The 19,878-nt window shown below is 39.4% G+C and overlaps 1 protein-coding gene across 1 annotated transcript in view; it reads left to right on the plus strand.

Annotated features, from left to right (window-relative positions):
• Window positions 1-19,878, plus strand: part of SPATS2L (spermatogenesis associated serine rich 2 like) — an 80,543-nt gene that overhangs the window by 26,011 nt on the left and 34,654 nt on the right. Inside the window, exon 3 of the mRNA XM_050339608.1 lies at window positions 11,893-11,954. Coding sequence (XP_050195565.1) covers window positions 11,916-11,954 — 39 coding nt within the window. The 5' untranslated portion in view covers window positions 11,893-11,915. The remainder of the gene's footprint in view (window positions 1-11,892; window positions 11,955-19,878) is intronic.

The following is a 19,878-nucleotide window of genomic DNA, read 5'->3' on the forward strand; positions in this document are numbered from 1 at the left end:
GTCTAAGATGCTACAGATTTTATCAGGTCATGGACTCTGGCGTGCCAAAGATCACTTCCAGGGAGTGGGCACAGACAGATGAACTGGAAAATGCTCTGGAGTTTGTATCTATGCTGTACAGTGTGACTGAGCTGTCTTTGAGAAAAGTACCTTCAAAATTACACATACTTTTATTTTCTTTAAAATGTTCCTCAACAAATAAACAAAATATCTTCTTTTTATTCTCTTGATAAAATTACTCCATTTGCTGGTTCACATGTCCTAGCTGGTCAAACAGCTTTATCAGGCTTGCCCTTGCCAAGTTAAGAAATCTGTAATTTTTTTAATAAAAAAACCCTTATACACCTGGCTAGACAGGAACCTTGGTTCATGCATGTCAGGCAGCACTTCATATGCTGTTGACCTTTAGAAGTGGAAAAGTTTTCTGGCATTGTCTCCTGACTACTGGTGTGGATATGGGAGGGAAGACGAGTTAAGGTTCCTTTGCATATTTTTGGCAGTACACAGTCTGCATTGATTAACTATGCTTTTACAATTTTGAGGTACCTAGGTAGCGTGTGTTTCAGTTAAAAAGAATAATTTGTTTCTTTTGTGTTTTTTTTCTTTAAAAACTGCAGCTCACAGTCCAGTAAATGGTATAATAGCCACTTATTTAATGTGTAATAGTAATTAGGCTGAAGGACTGTATGAACAATAAGTAATTATAGTTTAACTTATTTATATGCTTTTGTTGTTGTTTCCAGGAATACCTTTTGATAACATAGAAAATTGATGTTTTCCTTGGCAGTAGGAAGGTGGGGGAGGAGAGGAAGACTAGCATTTGTTGTAAATCTGGGAATACCAAAATGTCAATGATAGTGCTTCTAATGCAGTGTCTGACTCTACAGATGCTGTTAACATGGGAATACTGCTGTGCCCGTGTGTTCATTGTGGGTATACATCAGGCCATTTTACTAAAGGAACTTGTAAACATTTTTAGAGTTCTTATGTGCATACATTTTGTGTGTGTACATATATAAATGTAATCATTTAAAATGCTGTTCAAGGAAAAATTTGCATCTTCTTCAAAGGACCCATATGGATGACTCGGTTTTAGAAAATGAAAGGCTGCATTTAATTTCAGTGTTTGGCTGTGGAAGGTTCAGACTACTGTGGCACATTTAAATCAGATATTTACTTTTAAGCATATGCACAGCCTCACTGACTCATCGAGTGTGCTTACCTATACTTTGAATAAATGTTACTCACCTGAAGCCTCGCCACATTAAGGCTTCTTCAGGTCTGTCTTGCCTCCAGTTGAGTACTTGGCTTTATCAGCTCTCATCAGAAGCCCTTTACTTCAGGGAGTTCTTTTAGAGCTCTGGTTAAGTTCTTCCTTTTCTCAAACTCACTGTAAACTTGCCAATTTGTGAGTGCTGTGCTTCCCTGAGTGCTTGGCCAGGCAGCTCTGATGACTGATCCTTCTCTGCAGCTGGGGGGGGGCTCCACTGTCCTGGCCTGTAGGACCAGCAAGCAGCTGATTCAAGTCCATGTAACTCCTTGGATTCAAAGCATTATATTTGCTGAGAATCAGCCTTGCACATCTAGCAATGGTAAACTTTCTTCAGAGATGTCTGAGCCAGCAGGAAGGGTAGTGTGGACTTTGAACATTTAACAGAAAGAAGGCTGAAATCGAAATAGCTCCAGGACTCTCTTTGAACTTGAGGTTTATTCCAAGATTATGAGAATTTACTGTAACAATTATACCGCACCAGCCTGCTGGTAGAAATTTTATTCCTTGTGATAATTTTATTTCTTAACATCCAAAACAATTGTGAATTTGAACACTTCCTGATGTTCACTTTTGTCCTTCTGTTCTTACTGTTTAGAGAAACCCCTGTGACTGAGGTGAGGTGTGCTGCCACTGTACATACTTAGCTGTTAGCATTCCCGTGCCATACCCTTCCAGCAGTCCACATTTGGGCAGCTGCAGAAGCCGATGAACCGACACTGTCTCCTGGCATGCCACTCTGAGCTGAAACAGGAGCCAGTGTAAATGACTTAATAGCTCAAGTCCCTGGCAAGGAAGACTTGGAAGATAATACCTTGTTTGTAAAAACTGAAAGTTAACCTTTTTTTTTTTTGTTTTGTGTTGCAGGAGGGTCATGCAAATGTAGAATTTGAGTAGATTTTTTTTTTTTTTTTTTACTATTTCACTGCTCTTTATCAGTATGCTTGGCAAGATTCCTTCAGGCACTTCAGGAAGAGCAAGACACTAATGTTTATTTTGGCAAGCCTTACTATGGAAAGTGAGTTCACTCAGTCTGAATTTTTTTTTCCAGATCCCTCATCCCTCCTTCCTGCCTAGGAGAGAGGATCATTTTACTGAACATGTAGCTGAATCCATCTATTGTGAACTGGGCTCTGCTCTACCAGTGTGATATATGTAGTAAAACTGGGACTTCAGTTTATGCTGAATCACAGTGATGCTCTGCAGATGCTCCTCTAGGATGCCAGCCAGCAGAACATCAGGAGCCAAGCAAGTGGCTACTTTATCCTGAGCAGCCACTGGCAGTTGTAGTAGTGATGGAATGGTGCTGGGTTTCTTGCCTTTGGACCTCTGGAGTGGGGAAATGCCTTTGCTGGCTCTTAACTGATTCTAGGAGATGAGCAGATGTGTTTGAGGGGAATGTGAAAACTATTTAGGGAAATTCCTCTCCTTTTAAGAATGGCCCAGGGGTTAAAGTACACTTCTAATGTAGCAGATGTAGCAGAAGACAGGTTTGGAACAGGCACTAGAACTTCACTTTCTGTAGGCTGGAGACATTCCCTTGTCACAGGGCTGCTGGGATAATATTTTTGGTCTCTTCCATTTGAGCTGTTTCATTTTGTTTAAACAAACATTTATAGGACAGGACTCTTCAATCTTTCAGAAGCTCTGATTTAAATGAACTGATGATTTCCTAGTCTGAAATTAAAAATCGTTGGGAGACTTTGTGCCTTATCCTATTTCAGCTTTTGTGTAGTTCAGTGTGGCTTCTTAATGTGGCGTGGAGTCAGTGCCACTGAGTGTTCCTTTCGTAGATAAAAGGGTGATCTAAATTGGACGGGTCAAAAAGAAGAGCACTGGGAAGTGCTGTCACCTCAGTTTAGAGCTAATTGTGCATTTAACCACTCATATCCTTTCAGCAATATATCTGATAGTTGTTCAGGTGACAAAGCCAAATGGACAGGGTATGTACGTACAGGTGACGGTATGTACAACAATTTGGGTGGGAAACTGTTGACTTCAGATTACTGGCACTCTGCTTGACGTGGCAAGTTGTGTAACTTCAGGAAAGATCTGTCTTGAAAATAAATGTTTGGCTACTAATCAGTATGATAAAGAAAATGGGAGGAATGTTCAGAGGTTGTGCTTAAGTCACTTGAATGTTCACTAGGAAATAGCTCTTCCATCCTGTAAATACTTTGCAACAAGACTCCCTTCCAGAAATTTGACATTGTTTTGAATCTGAATTCCTAAGTTTTGTTTAAGAGATGTACTATCATGTGTGGTTTGGGGATGTTTTTCACTGTTTAAAATGCTATGTAGTTTTTAAAATAATGGTACTTATTTTATTTTTGTATTTATTTTACTTAAAATATGATTAGTTCATAAAGCATTTTATTATATTCATTGTTTCCACCCACTGTTGCTGGACTAGAAGTGTTCTTAGAACACTCCAAGTTAACTAAACAAAAAAACTTAGCGGAAGTAGCATTTCTTGGTGTACAAATATGTGCCTCTATATATATCTGTATATATCAGCAGTTACAGAATGTCTGCTCTGTGCTGGTACCTGTCTGTTGCAACATGGATATGTTGCTCTACACAGGACTCTCTTGTCCCCTTCTGTAGCCTGATTCTTCATTTCATTAATTTGCTGCAAATAATGCAGAGCTGGCTTTTCTTTATACATTTGTATGGGGTTTTAAAATTGACCTTCTTTGCTCAGATGCAGGATGATGTTAATAACTTAAATATAAACTACTGTTTTGGATCCTTCTCAGCTCAAGGTATATTCTACAAAGTTACCAGGGTGTTATACTCCGAGATCTCTGGGATGGTAACTGTGGTGTTAACTGATGCAGGGTGTCAGTCACATGCCAGGAATGAACATCAGCTTGTCCAGTGACCCCAATCTTTGGGGAAGCCACACTGAAACTTGTGTTAAAGGAGAGCTTAGCTCAGGACAGACCTGGCATGCAAAGACTGTACAGCAAGAGGATTTGCAAGCAGCCTTGCTTTTGTAACAAGAGTGTGTTGTTGTCTGTGGACCAGTTACAGGAAATGCAGTCAGAATCTTGTCTAATGTCTATCAGAAGATAGTTATACTACTGAATACGTGTAAACTCTTTGGATTAAATATTAATGGAGTTTGAGGAAGATGCCAAGCAAATATCTTTCTTCTGACCTTCTCTCAATCTGATCTTGATGAGGGCTAGAACATTCCTCTGCAGGACTCTCTTGCAGTGGAGGCCGCAACACCAAGTGCACGGAGCAGCTGAGGATGCATTACACACATCTCTGGGAAAAGATGCCTGTGGAGCCCACATATGTAGTGATCTGGCTTCTCAGGCACTGGGAGAGGGAAGTGAGGCAGCTGACAGGAGAGCAGAAGGCACAGGCTCTCCCTGGGTTACATTAATGGCACCATCTCTGCTTAGGAAGAGGAGAGCACAGCGAGGTCAAAGAGCAGTGGGTTTTATCAGAATGAGGTACAGGACTTAGTGGTGCCTAACCATTTTGCTGTGACACTGATTGGACACTGCAGTGTTTCTATGATACCTGTTTAGAACCATCCTTGCCCTTGACAGACATCTGAGGAGGATAGGAGACAAAAGGATACTGACCCAGGTGCTAAGGGATGTCCTTCCTCTCATATCCCACTCTCACCTCTGTCCCTTTTCTCTTTCTAACAGATAGTCCATGGTCTCTCAGAGATTTTATAGTGTTAAATAACATCACTGTATTCCTGATGCCTGACAGAGTTCAAGAAGTGTTGAGATGATACTCTCAGGCCCATGGTGGGATTGTTGGAGATGGTCCTGTGCGGAGCTAAGGGTTGGACTCAATGATCCTTGTGGGTCCCTTCCAACTCAGCATATTCTGTGAGACACGTGCTTGCAATGTCTGTCATCTCAGAAATCCTCAGGGAGGAGGTGATAAACACTGGGGGAGCATATGCCTCTTTTCTGTAGGAATCCAGACCTACATGTGGAATCAGTGAGACATTTTATTTCCTGCATCCTGTTTCTGGCTCTGCAGCCAGTAGGTTTCAGGCGGAGTGTGGTGACCATTAGGGAGTCTGGCAGCGTTAGGTGAGCAGAAAGGAGAATGCAGAGGCAACAGCTGCATTCTGTGGTTGAGACAGGCGTGACCAGGAGTGGTAGTGGGACTGGGCCCTGCAAATGGGGGATATTCTGGAATGTGTGTGCACTCACGTACACATGTTTATGCAGACACTTAAAGAAAAGGATTCTAAAGGCCTCAGATACCATGACACTTACACTGGGGCACTTAACTAGACTGAAGGGGCTAATCCTGAACTTCTGAAAAGCAGGAAATAGAGAATGATGATGTGGATGCAAAATTTCTCCATACGATCTTTACAAAGGCAGAAAACAATACTGGGAAAAATACCAGTTACACTTTAAGTTGTTTTTACTAAATGTGTTCATATCTAATTAGAAACAAAGGTAAAAGGACAGCTGGGAGGACACTTGTTAATATGGCCTAGGTGCTCCTGACCCTGGTTATGTTTATGCATTTATTTTTTAATTATTATATTTATCCCTAGACACCAGACTACAGCAAATAGAAGATCATACCTGCTGCTAATCTCAAGATAGTGAAGACAAGTGTCTAAATCTCACTATTTCCGTAGTTTTGCAACCAGTGGCTGGGTTTTGTGCACATAATTAGGACTCTAATTATAGTAAAGCACAATCATATACTCTTTTGGCCTTTGACCTAATATAATTTTTTGATCTGCTATTTAAATGAAATCTGTGTGAAAACAAAAATAATTCCTTTCTGAAATACTTCAATTTTTGGAATCTTGCAGTGTTGTCAGTCTTTCTGATACAACAATATTAGCTTAAAATTGCATCCCAGCCATCATCTGCTGTTCTCTTGTAGCATCTCTTTCTAATGAAAGTCAATGTGAAATGGAGGCCATGTGTCTCTGATTCTGCTGGTTTTGCCTTTACCTGGAGCACAGGGAGGTCTGCAGGCAAGACAGTGTAATCTAATATATATGGATAGATAGGAATCCCATTTCAAAATGAGATGTAATTCTGTAGAGAAAGTAGAAGCGGAGAAGATGAAAGCATAGTGCAGGCTGCTACAATCTCATTAGATACTGTCATGGTTTAATCCCAGCCAGCAAGTAAGCACCCCACAGCTGCTTATTTGCTCCCTAGTGGGACGGGGAGAGCTTTGCATGCTGAGCATGACATCATATGGTATGGAATATCCCTTTGGTCAGCTGTTCTGGCTGTGTCCCCTCCCGATTTCTTGTGCCCCTCAGTCTCTCTCTGGTGGGGTGGGGTGAGAGGCAGAAAAGGCCTGATTGATTCAGTGTAAGCCCTGCTCAGCAGTAACTAAACATCCCTGTGCTATCAGCACTGTTTTCAGCACAAATCCAAAACACAGCCTCATACTGGCTACTGTGAAGAAAATTAACTCAATCCCAGCCCAAACCAGCACAGGTACTTAGCGTTTACATCCTATTTTTTGAAGGTAGCTCTAAAACTGTGGTTGCTTTGTTCCTGTCATACCTTGCATGCGAGCTTCTTGGAGCTGGAGGATTTGACTGAACTATTTGGAAACAAATAAATGATCTTTAATTGAAAATTAAATTTAAAAGAAATTAAAATCCACATTCTAGCATTGTTCTACTTCGTGAACAAATTTGAGTGGCAAAGTTGTAAACTACAGTTGCTCTGTTAACAGGGAAAGCTGACTCGGTGGCTGGGGTTAGAGAAGCATTGGCAAGGTTTGTTTCAGTTAGAAATGGGGTTCTTATTGTGCTGGGTTGGGGTTATCTTGTAAAAGGAAACAATTGAGGTGGGCAGATGAGGAACTATGTCACTTTTTGGGGTGTAGGAAACTATTCATCCATAAACCCACAGCTGGGAAATCTTTCCAACACCAGACTATTGTGTGCTGTTTCATGGGGAAATTTCTGTTCCCCATTGCTAAAGTTGCATCTTCAGATGTCAGAAATGGTTGAACAGGTGTCACACACAGTCTCCACTCTGATAGAGCTTACTGACAGGATATTTTCACAAATTGTGTCTTTCTGGCAATTTTTATGCTTTCATAAACTCCTTTCCCCCTCTGTGTATTTGCAAGGAGATTTTTTTATTTGTTTGTTAGAAGGGGAGCATGTTTCTTCTTTCTCTGATGCAGTTTTGAAGTCTGAAATTTAAATATGCCTGGCTTTGCAGCAGGGGCAGGACTCAGAGCTGTTCTTGTGATTCTTTGCTCCTTGAGATGCAGGCAATTGCACTCATGCAAAATGCTGTATAAAATGGAGTGTTTGTCAACTGTACCTGAAGGTCTGGCTGGCTGGAAGGTGTCTGTCCAAAGGTGGCACTACTGGGAAGGTGGCAGGCATTCTCTGGAAGTTGAGTACAGCAGCAGTGGGATTTTCGAGCTGCTTGGAGACAGAAAGGAAACTTCTGTAAAGGCTGGGCAAGCAGCCATGTACTTAAGGCTGTGACAGGTGAGCTCTGGCATATTTTTCTGCAGTGGTTAAAGGCTGTTCCTGTCTGTCTGCCCTGCTGGATGTTGCTGCTTGCAGTTAAGGTCAGCAGGACAGAGCATGTGCCAGCACCTTGGATGGCCTGGTTCAGGTTTGTGTTAGCTTAAACCTACGTAGGGTAATGTGAATTGCTTCATTTGGTAGGGGGGAGAAGTAAAACTCTGCCAAAACTAATCCAGTCTTCTCTGCAGCATTCCTGTGAATGCTACTGAAATGCTTCATTTTACAAGGCAAGTAAAATGTCTCATTTGGATGTGTGTAATAGGTACAGAAAAAACACCCTTTTGTCAGTATGTGAGGTCAGGATTTAAAAAGAAACTTGAGAGTGATCTCTGTTTCAGGTAATGCATTTGGAAATCTGTATCAGAAATTAATGACCTATTTATATAGGGGCTTTTGTAGTTTGGTTGGGTTTTTGGTTTGCTTTTTTTGTTGTTTTTTTTTCATTCATTTTTCTTGAAGTCCTATTGGCGTGATATGCAGTGACATTTCAGGAGCGCAAATACCAGCAAGAAAGCTGACATTCAAGCTGAGAACCTCTCATATATACAGTATGTTTAGTGCATTTAAATTTAGTGTTAGCTTAATCTTGGCCACTGCAGAAAATATTCTGTCAGAGATCTTTCTCCAAACGTCCTTTTGTGTGAGTGCTGCTGGTGACATGCAAAGTGCTGTTGTCCCCTGCCTTTAGGGCTCAGTTGAGGGGCTGTATTTTGATGATCCACGATTCAGACAGAAAGAAGCTTCTCTGAGGAGTTCAGGATGAGAATGTAGCAGCTCAAATTTACATCCTAGCCTGGAGATAAAGCTTGTAAACTTCAGTGGAACTATTTTGTTTGCAAAATTATTGATGTGCTACGGTCTTTTGTCACAGGATTAGAAATGAAGTAATTGTTCGATACAGAGATTAAAATACCATCAAAGGAAAAATACTAGTTAAGTCAATAAATCGGTTTATGCTACAATGAGAAAATTAAGTTTATTAGCTATTGAGTATAGCCATAAATGATGTTTTTAAAAATTATTGCTGCATTGATATTTTCCTTTTAATGTATCATCTGTATTTTATGTAACAAACAGTGCTGGATTGAGTTATATAAACGAGCAAGTGTTTTATGCATGTTATTTCAATTGTCTGTCCTTGGAGAAGGTGAATGAAAAATAGCTCCAACTCAGTTTTAGCATCTTCATTTTGACAGCTGTAATATGCATATTAATGAAGAGTGTGAAGTGTGGAAGAATAAATCTTTTTGTAAAAGCTGGTGTCCTCTTAGTTCTTTATCTTAAGAAGAAAAGAAAAAAGAGAGAAAGAAAGAAACTGAGGGTATGTTTTGTGTGACATGCCAGGTCTTCTTGAAACAACTTGAAACAACTTGAAGTTGCAAGCTAGCTGAATCAGCATCACAGTTATTGGTGGAAGGCTGTAATCACAGTAACACCTGCAGTGTACAGGAAAGAAGTGGCAAGTCAAATCTGGCAAGGTGTTGAATGAAGTTTTTATGTCTGGTTTTAAACTGAGTCAGAGCATTGCTGCAAAGAGTAAAATGGGCTAAATGCTGTAGTAGGGTTTAATCAGCAAAATGAGTTTACATTTGAAGAATTATTTAGCTAGTATCTCTGAAGAAACATGAATTAAGAGATGTGGGGCTTTCACAAAATATCATTATTTTGATTAATTTGTTTCATACAAGATGCAGTTTTAAAATTTAGAGTTTTGGTACAAAATTAATAAAATATATGGTGAAAAAGTAGAATCTGAGGATTTAAAGTGACAAAGATCTTTTCCTATTACTTGTTGTTTTTTTATAGATTAATAGACTTCTAAGGCCAGAAGGTTTTTTGTTAGCCATAACTCTTGCTGAACTTGTTTCTGTGGTGTGTGTTGGTTATTCAAGAACAGTTTTTACTGGTCTTCTTTTAATGTTGTTTATAAGGTGCTGGATCAGATTAAGTGTATTTGAATTGGTCTGGAAGAGGGTAGGCTTCCATCTCTAACATTACAAAATCTTCTCAATACTAAATATAAGGGCAAATTAATCAAATTTCTTAACTACTCCCTAACATGGAGTTATCTGTTAAGCAGAGAGTAGGACCAGTGCAGCATGGGTTGGATGTCACTAGGTAGAAGGCATGTTTTTATCAACAGCAGTAAGGGAGATGAAGATTTACAAAGTCATTTTAGAACCGACCTTTCCAGTCTGCATGGGAAATTTGATTAGCTGTATCTCATGTTCTTTGCCCATTTGGCATGAGGAATAACTGACAGCAAAAGACAAGAAGTACGTTAAAAAAAAATGTTGTATAGGGACTACAGACTACAGTCATTTCTTAACAGCTTCCTTTAGTGTTGGAACTCACTAAATATTGGAAATGCAATCTCCCCAAGCTTATATTCCTGTGATCTTCCTGCCTGCTCTGTCCAGACATTTTTAACTCTGTTTTTAACCTTTGTGTGGGTTTGACAAAGAAACTAATTTGAGCTCTTTCATTCTTGATGTAAAGAGGGGCAGGGAGGGGAAACTCCTGATCTGAGGTCCCAGCAGACTGGAAGGCATTCAGAGCGCACAGGGGCCCAGTTGGCAGGAAGAAATCTTACCAAACATAGTGAGACTCCAGCTCAGTGTCCTGGCAAAGTGTTCGGGCCCCTGACTAAAGACAGGTAAAAGTTATTTGAGTTCTAATACAGTATCTGTTCATGATATGGTAAAATGGAGATGGCAGGAGGAACCTGCTCATATCAATGGAAATAGTTAGTTTTTTCTTTTGGTACTTTTTTTTTTTTGAGGGATTCTGTAGTTTTGTGTCTACTGTTCATCAGACCAAACCTCAATTTCTTTTTCTCCTTCCTATTATCTCTTCCCCATTTATCATTAGAACAGTCAAGTTATTTTTGAAAATACACTTCCTTGAATCTCATCTATATAGTTAAAAAACGGATGCATACAGAAATAAAGAACAGGATTTAAATGCTGCCAATGGATACTGTAAGAGAAATGCTTAATTTCTGGAGTTTGAACTCCACTAAAGTTTTGGGTTTCAGAGAAGGAATTAAGGGAGGATTGTTTAAGTGCATTAAAAGAGATTTAGAAGAATTTTTGGAACATATGTTTGGAACACATATCAGTCCACATAGCAAATGCTCAAAGGGGGAAAAGAAGGAGATGTTTCAACTTAAAGACTTGGAATGAACTTAGAGTTCCTTCTCATATATGTACATCTATACCTTTTTATCCGTGTACCATAAAGGTGGTGATAAAGCCAAGCTTTTATTCCGTTTGACTTAGACTTTGCTGTAATTCTTTGTGTGACTTCTTTTTAAAATGTGAAGATTGAAGCCTGTTCCTTACAGAAGTTTCAGGCACTTGGTTTTGATGGAAGCAGGATTAAGCAACTGGACTCCTTTCCCTGTGTTATCTTTTCACCGTGTGGAAGAGCGTCTCTCCCTTACTCAACCACAAAACTGGAAATAAAAGCATATTGCAGCGATTCTTAATCACATGCAAATTCCATTCATGTGCCCAAGTTTTCAGAGCAGACTTACGAGATTTAACTCTACAGACCCTGTTAGTTTCAGTAGAAGCTGTGTGACTAAATCCTCTGAATTAGCTTTGTAAAAAAACCTCAGCCAACAAACAGCCACGCAGCACTTGTCAGCCCAACCTCCTGGCACGTTTAGCTGCTTTTTAAGACTGGATCGATTGACAGATTTTCTGGCAAAAATTGGAGATGTTGGTGAATGAGAAAACAGGAACTGTTGAGTTCATCTAAGGTATTCCTCCTCTTTAAAGCCTCAGAGTTATCAAGTAATAATGAATTGGGTTCAAGAGCCATGGCTGGGAGAAGCACGGAACATCTTCTATGCAGATTCAGATCTGTGAGGCATTTTTAAAATGTGTTTGCAAAACTAATATGGCAAAGTAGGAAATTTGGACTAGCTTTGCTTTTTGGCAAGATTGAGCACTACCGTGCAGGATATTAAGTGTTCTCATGTTTCTCTAGTGCTTATAGGTAAGCATATGAAATTAGACTTTACAGGTGTAGTTTTGACAGGTTGGGACTAAAACCTCCAAATGAATCTCTGTTTTTTTCTCTTGTTTCACAGACAGTATTCTCACCTGAGGAGAGATGGCAGAAATCAATTCTCCTGTAAATATCAAGGAAAAGGTAGGTTCAAGTAAAAGTACAGTGCAAACCAAAATGATATTTGCATACATATTTTATTTCTGCTCCTTCCAACTCTGTTCACATACTGAACTTTAATGTGCATTGACTCTGTGCATGAAGTTAAGCACACAGACAGGTATTGATAGGATTAGTATATGAATCTTGCTTGAGAAGAAACATTCTTGCTTTTTTACAGAGACAGTGTTTTATCAGCTGGACTTCTCTTATTCCTTTGTGATTCCTGTGCACGCTGATGCTGGGGAGAAGAGCATTTTGTGATGATTGCTGCTGTACAAAATACAACCACTGTATTTTGAAACATGCCCTTTGGAAAATAATTTTTCTGACCAAAAATGTTATACCTGTCCTACTTAAAGGCAATTCCTAAAATTACGGGGCCTAAAAAGAGTAGATTGCTTTTTCCTATGAAAGCATGTCTGCTTTTAACTGCATTCTATGTGCTTGAGTGAGTCTTCTCCCTGTCCTTGGCTAATGCTCATCACCCTTTCAGAAGCAGTAGAGGACCTAAACTAATTAGGATCCTAATATGAGGTAGGTCAGAGATCTTTTGTGACTCCCAGCAGGCAGATCGTGAAGTGACAATCTAACCCATAGATACTCCCCACCAACATAAATAGGAAACCAGGACATCTGACAAACAACAGGAAAAAAAGCAGAGAGAGAGAGAAGTGGTGAGACTGTAGGAGTATAACATGATAGGGTTGTATTTTAAAAGAAGATTTTGAGAACTCACCTGAATCGTCTTTTATAAAATCGGGTTTTGTTCTATTTCATGTTTGGGAAGAGAGAGGGACCTTTGCATTTATAGAGTTCAGAAAAGGCTGATGGGTTCCTTGCTTTATAGCTTTGTTAAGCCAAATCTGGCTATTGATACAGATTTTAAGGCAGTGTGACAAATGTTAGAGGCCAGAATCCAGTTCTGTCAGGGAGCCCAAGTTTCTCCAGGTACCAGTGAAAAGTTGATTAGGCCTGTTGAGTTCATCAAAGGTGCATAAGGAGAAAGGATCAAGACTGATTAGATATCAAGGAAATACTGAACAGTGAGGGCAATGTTAAGCTGAGAAATTTAATCATCTTCCACTGTAATGTGAGACCTGCTTGTGGCACATTACATATCCTGCAGGGCAGCAGGTACATGACATAGTCTCTCTGAGGCTGTCAGTGGAAAGGAAAAGAATAAAGAAATTGTGTATTATTCCTTGGATTAACTCTTTTCTTGAGCTGACATAAAAAATTATTCAGTAAAAAAATTACCTAACTTCAGTTCTGCAATTGGGTGAACTGATTAGAAGGAAAAAAATCATTTGGCCTGAGAAATATGAAAGGTACTGTAAATGTGGCTTTCCAATTCAACAATGTCCCAAGAAGTGCTAGAGAATTAAGTTGTAATGTAAACACCACAGCATGACAGAGAAAAGCAATAACCTTGAACTAGAGGTCAGTGGTCAAATTTTACTTAAATTGCTGCTTTGCTTCTGAGTTCGTGGATAATGAACTTTTCTGTCAGACAGCGTATTTCTCAGAACTGATCATGGCTGGTAGTTAATGGTTTAGACATTGCATTTGGTTTATACAGACTTGATGAACCATGACAACTGTTGACTCTGGAGCTGGGTTTCCTCAAGTTGCAATTTGCTAACACTTTTTCCTGCAAGAATGGTCACAGACTGTTACCTACCCACCAATACCTCATGAAGCTGCTGAGGAAAAGGCATAACAAGTGATGATTTATACTAAGTAGTTCAGGTGGGAATGAGTTCCTGTTCAGACTGTTCTGTTGATCTTTCACTGCTGACTCACTTTCTGTGCTTTTAAAAGGATGTAGAACTTCTTTTGCTTTATATCCCCTTGTGGGAAACAGTTCCTTTCCTGTTGCCCTGCCTGGGTACCTGCTTTTTGAGTAGTTTTACCTCATATTTATTGTTAACATCTCTATTGCTCATTGTGCTTGAGGATTTGCATGTCAACATGAATCTTTATTTTGGTGATGAATATCTTCCTTAGTCTTTAATAGCAGCACAGGGTTTAAATATTGAGGAGCATGATGGATTTTGCAGTAGAAAGCAATGTCATCAAATCCTGTCCCCTAGTGCCACAGTGATCAAAGGTAAACTACAGTAACTCTAAAAAAACTCAGTAAATCAGTTGAAGTTCAGCATATTTACTGTGTAGCTTGAAATTTTTTATCTGTCAGTTTTACAAGTGCAGGATTTTACAAATCATGCTGTGGCTTTTGTGAGTTGAAGAATGAGGAACTGCAACGGGACTTTTATCTACTCTAACTCTCTTCAGTTCCAAGTGTGATATCTCCTGGGAGTATCCAAAATGAAATGTTTATGAGCACATAAGGCAGGAAAATAATTGGATCAATACATTCTGTTATAAATTCTTTACTCTTTATTCCTGTATCTTCCGTTGGTATTTAGTGCCACTAAATCCATATGCCAAAGTGAAAACTTAGTTTAAAAGCAATTAAAGTTTCATTGCAAAATCACTAGGTTTTATTCTGGAGAATATAGACCAATAACCTAGTAAATAAAAGGTTAGTGACTGAAGAGCATAAACCTCATGCACTCTACATACATCAGCTAAGCAGCTGTTGTGCTCAGTGTGCCATTTCACCTGGACAAGATTGTCTTGTTTTAAAATGGAGCAGAGCCCCCATTTGGTATCTTGTTTTTGGTTTACAGTGTTGTGCCTCTTGCTGTCAGCAACAGACTGAGTACCTATAAAGTGGCTGTAGCTTGAGAATGCTCTGAGTGATGCACTAGAAATAGGAGGAAAGGGTTGAACAGAGAAGTCCTGCTGAGTCGGCTTTGATTATATTTGCACAGAGTGCTAAAATGTAAGGATTTAATTTGCATGTTTGAAAAGAAGATATAATTAGTTACAGTGTCCTTCTTAGAGAGTCAAAATCACTTCCCTTTCTCGCTTAAAAAACTTACAGAGCAAGACATGGTCATGCCACACAACGCTGAAGCAGTGAGTTTAATGTTTACTTTTATCCGCCTTTGGGGGGGCAATACGTCTAAGAAAAAAGAAAGCCAAGGTTTATAAACATAATACTTCTGCTGAGCTCCACAAATCCATTGCCATCAATGCAAATACAAGAGGAGAATAGAATACAGTTCCTTCCCACTTCTCCCTTTCTTCTACCTCAGCACTTGCAAATCATAATGTGCGCCAGACTTTGATCTTGCTATGACTTGCATGGAGCAAAGGAGCTGTACATCTGTTAACAAATACTTATTGTTGTAACTTTCTGCAAAAGTAGCACAAAAGTTTCTTCTTAAATTGGATGTTCTTTGTGATGAAAACGTGGTTACAGATCCCATGCAGTTTTTAGCATAATGTTTGTTCTTTTGTTTTGTGGGGGTTCTGAGGGTTTGGTTTTTTGTGTTTTTTTTTTTCAATGGTGACCTTTCCCTGCGTTCTGTCCATCATCAACTTCTAGTTATTCAAGAAAATAAGACCTCTGCCACTGTTTTAAGAGTGATGTGAGGCCAAGGCAGACACTTTGGGCATTATGCTCACACACAGATTCTGTAAAGCCCTACCCTTAAATCTGAGTCTTAAGAGAATGATACTGTAGATACTTGTGTAATTCATTCTTGGCATTTCAGCTGAAATAGTTCATAAAGTCAATAGGTTAAACATTCTATTTTATATCTTCTTTTTTTTTTCTCCTCGAGAGATTTATATGAATGTTGGCCTGTGATGTCAGGAAAGCTAATGGAAGTTTCCATAGTTGGCAGAGGCTCCTGCAGCTGTGATACTCTTGTGGGGGAGCCAGGACTGTTTCAATTACCATATTTTTGTGCATATGACCCACAGATTTTCTGGAATAACATAAGTTATGCATTTCAGCAGCCACAAGGGTCATTACATGCCTGCATAACTAGCATAAGGAGAAGTTTACCATCAGGATCTCTCTCAGAATAATTCCCTTTGCCCTGACCCTTTGCTGTAGTCTTCCTTCACAATGCCACTCTCCCTCTTGCCTCTGATTATACTCATCTCTGTGCCTGAAAATACAGTGTAAGTAAGGACTTATTTTTTGTATCAGGGTTTTTGGAGACTTGCGTGTTATACATAGTTCAGATCATATGCACAAAAGTTCACTGGATTAAAGGATAAAATGAGCCAAACTCATTGGCATAATTCCAAAATCCATAAAATCAATGGAGGTATTCAAGCATTAACCTAGTACATCACCAGAAGAGGTGCTGAGATTCTGAATTACAAGGCTTCCAAAGAAGAAGCAATTGGAGTGAGTAATACAAGTGATGTATTGTCTCCTGCAACAATTAGACCCTCTTAGTTTAACAAGAGAAGAGTGAATATCAGGCACTCCCCAGGATAGCCATTCAGCTCTGGCATGTGACTTTGGTTTTGATCCAAAAAGTATTGGGAATTGTTTAAACTTCAGGATTTGCTTTTGGGTCCATCTTTTTTTTATTATTATTATTTTTATTTATTGTGTGTCTAAACATGTTTGAACAAGTGAGATCTGCTGTCAGCTGGAATTAGCAAAATACTCAATCAGATGAAAATCATCCTCTTCAGATTCTGTTGGGAGTGAAGTTTTGCTGTAGTTCTCCTGAAAGACTTGCGTTTTCCTTTGTCACTTCAAGTGTCAGAGCTGGAGGAGCAGATGGATAGGACTGCAAGAAGGAAATTTTATTCAGATCTGGTTCTGGAGGTTTCACAGTTTTGTTTACATTACACTGTGACTGTGGTTTTTATAACCAACACTCAGCATGCAAGGAAAGAGAAGGATTCAGGGGAAGGAATGGAAGTAGTATGTAAATTTAAAATCATACTTTACCAAAGCAGTAGTTTCCAATCTGTAATTCCACTATTTCTCCTTAAAGTTGACCTTTGCAGCTGTTCATTGCCCATGTGTTGAAGTAAATGGGACTGTTCAAAGACCAGTAAAGTTGATCAAAATGCACTTTTGTCACTTGATGAGCTATTTAACTTGGTTAAGGGTATCACAGATTCATGTCTGTAAACAGTGCTGACATCATTCAAGCAGAACAGTTCTTACAAAGCCTAACTTTTCAGGAAACCTGAAAGAACATCCTAAAATGTCTGGCTTTCTGTTTGATTAGTTTACAAATTTGGAGACAGGGATGACATAATAAATCCGTGACAATTGCCTAAAGCAGTTTAGTTCTGCAAGTAGAACGTTTTTTGTGCTTATTGGGAATAAATGATTGGAAGCTATCAGGGTAATAAACAGATCATGAAGTGGAAGGAGAGGCACAGACCTGATCAAAGCTGTTAGTTTGCTCAAAGGGGACGTTAACAACATTTGTTCAGTGTGTCAGGATGAACTTACTTAGTAAAGCTTTTGGAAAAATATCTCCAGTGTAAGAAATAACCTCTTAATGCAACAAAGTCGAATTGTATTCATGAAATATGTTTGTGTAGGAGTTCAAAACCTTTTAAAAAATTGTGCCATTAAGTGGTTTTAAAATACATTTTCCTGCTTAACGTAGCCAGGACATCTGCTAATGCTAAATTCCTAGGTTATAGAAACCAGCAGAGTTCTTCAGGCAGCCCTCCTTCCCCACTTCTCTCACAGGATTTGGGTCGACCTCCATTGGAGGTGTAACGTAGTTGAATGATGTGTATGTGTACAGAAAGATTTTTTTACTGACATGCAGTAAAAATAAAGTAGGAAATGTGATGTGTTTGTCAATAACCATACTTCTAAATGAATTTAGTTCCGAATTTAGAGAAAATCTTAGTGTTTAGTACAAAGGGAAGGTGGATCTGCATTAGTTTTCCTAAGCAGCCATAAATAAGAATATTTCTGTCTGAGTGACTGTAACAGTAACTTCAAGGGGATTAGAGCAGCTGTGTTCAGGGGTTTCAGAACAGCCGTGAGCTTTCAGCAAAGGAGTTTAATTTGTCACTATGTCAGAAATACATAAACAAATTCTCTGAACCCCGGATATGTTACTTATTCACCAGAAACATCCTCTTTGAGATGATGCCAAGGGGGAGCAGATGGAGCAGAGCAGCAAACAGGCAGTGATTGAGTCCATGTTGTTACAGTTGCCTGGGAACCATTTGAAACTTGACAGAGAACCTAAAGGACTTAGAGGAATGCACAGCAATGTCAGCTTGGTTCAGAATGTGGAGTAGGTAATCTTGTGTCACAGCTTTCAGGAAGACTCTGTTTCTTTTTGAACTTGGCTTACCAGGGAAGTCTTGTGAGATGGGTGTTTGGGAGGACTTGAGGTAAGATAACATGAGAAGATAGAGTTCAGTGTCTTTTTTTGTGTGCTGTGCTCCTCAGAGGTAACCTGTTACAGTTGTGTTTTTTTTTCAGGAGAGTAAAAAATTTGCCCCAGGTAAGACTGTCAATAGTTTAACTGTAATCATCAGAAAAATACTCAAGCATATCAGATCAGACCTTGGGGATTTTATTGTGGAGTAGAAGCAGCTTATCTGAGGGGACTTGCAATCTTCAATTTTGATATCACTTTTGGGCAGTCTTCAGCATTTTATGAAGGAGACAGATAAAAACATCCTCATGACTGTGGAATTCTGGTCCTGATGAGGCGCAGTCTGGCTCAAATTGCAGCAAGCATTAACAGGACTTGAGCAAGCATTTCAAGCTAAGTGTGCGCTTGAGGTTTCAGCTCAGAGAAGTGTTTGAATGTCTTCTAAAATCTGAACTAACTTTAGCCCTATCCAGAAGAGTAGCTAGGTCCACAGGAATTAAATGCATGCTTGCGAGGTGTGTAGCTGGTTTGTGGATTTAAAATGAGATGGACCTGGGTTCTGCCTTTCACGTTCTTGAGTGTACACAGTTGTTTTCAAGATCGCAGCCTTATATTTTAGAACTGTGATTGTTTCAAAGCAGCTATTGTAAGCTGAAATTCTGGGAAAGTTTTCTTAGTAGTAAACAAAGTAATGTGCTTTCCTGTTAGGCTACAGGAGGGAAAGCCCAGGAATTTAACTATTGTCAGTGACATATTCTCAACTAATGCTGACATTAACAGCATTAATTATTTGTGGTTCTGAAGGTATGTTGCTGAATTCTCCTAATGTCCCGGAATGCTGTCTAGCATCCAGATGATGACAGAAGTTCACTGGGAATCTACACTGGATAAAACCAGGATGATTCACAGAGTCGTTAAAATAGTTGACTTCCCTGTAGTCTGTCTGCTAATGCTGTTTCTGCTATGTCAGGTTTCAGTAAGTAGGAGAAAACTGTTTTCTCCCACATACACGGAAATAAATCTAATAAAGCAGACTGCTGTGAGTTTTGTTCTTGCAGACTGTTTGTTGTTAATGCAGTACCATTGCATGGTAAGAGATTCTTTGGCTCTTGTAATTTATTTCATCCCTTAGGATGCTAAATATTTTTTAAAAGGAGTTTGATGGGAAGTCACACATTCTCAGCTTATTCTAGTTCCATAATCTGTTGCTTACATCTTGAGAAGATGGATGTTTTTGGTAACTTTGAGGATGTAACTTTAGAGAGATAAAGTTAGGAGTTATCTCCTGCCCTGGAGCCATCCTACCACACCTAGTAATAAAAATGAGCTCTGTATAGTTTTCTGGATTGGGAATTGGTTGACTTCTCTCAGCTGAAGGTTGTAAGTTGGTGAGGTGTACAGCTGTACTAGCAAAAGGGCTGATTTACCACCTGAACTAGAAGGTGAGCCAGAGAGGAGCCAGCACACCTGGGCTGCCTGGATCCAGCTCACCTTCAGCCCTTTAAGTGAGTCCACCTTGTCATCTTCTGTTTATCAAGTGTTCCTGGAGCTTTGATTCCCCTCTGTTCATCACAGTCTGTGGTGTGTCTGTTATGACCTGCACCATTTGTGTTTGGCATATGCTGTCAGGATGGATTCCTACCTCTCCCTTTGGCTTTTTCTTT

The sequence above is a fragment of the Myiozetetes cayanensis genome, unplaced genomic scaffold, assembly GCF_022539395.1.
Source record: "Myiozetetes cayanensis isolate MyiCay16 unplaced genomic scaffold, myiCay2020 scf9, whole genome shotgun sequence".
Classification (NCBI taxonomy): domain Eukaryota; kingdom Metazoa; phylum Chordata; class Aves; order Passeriformes; family Tyrannidae; genus Myiozetetes; species Myiozetetes cayanensis.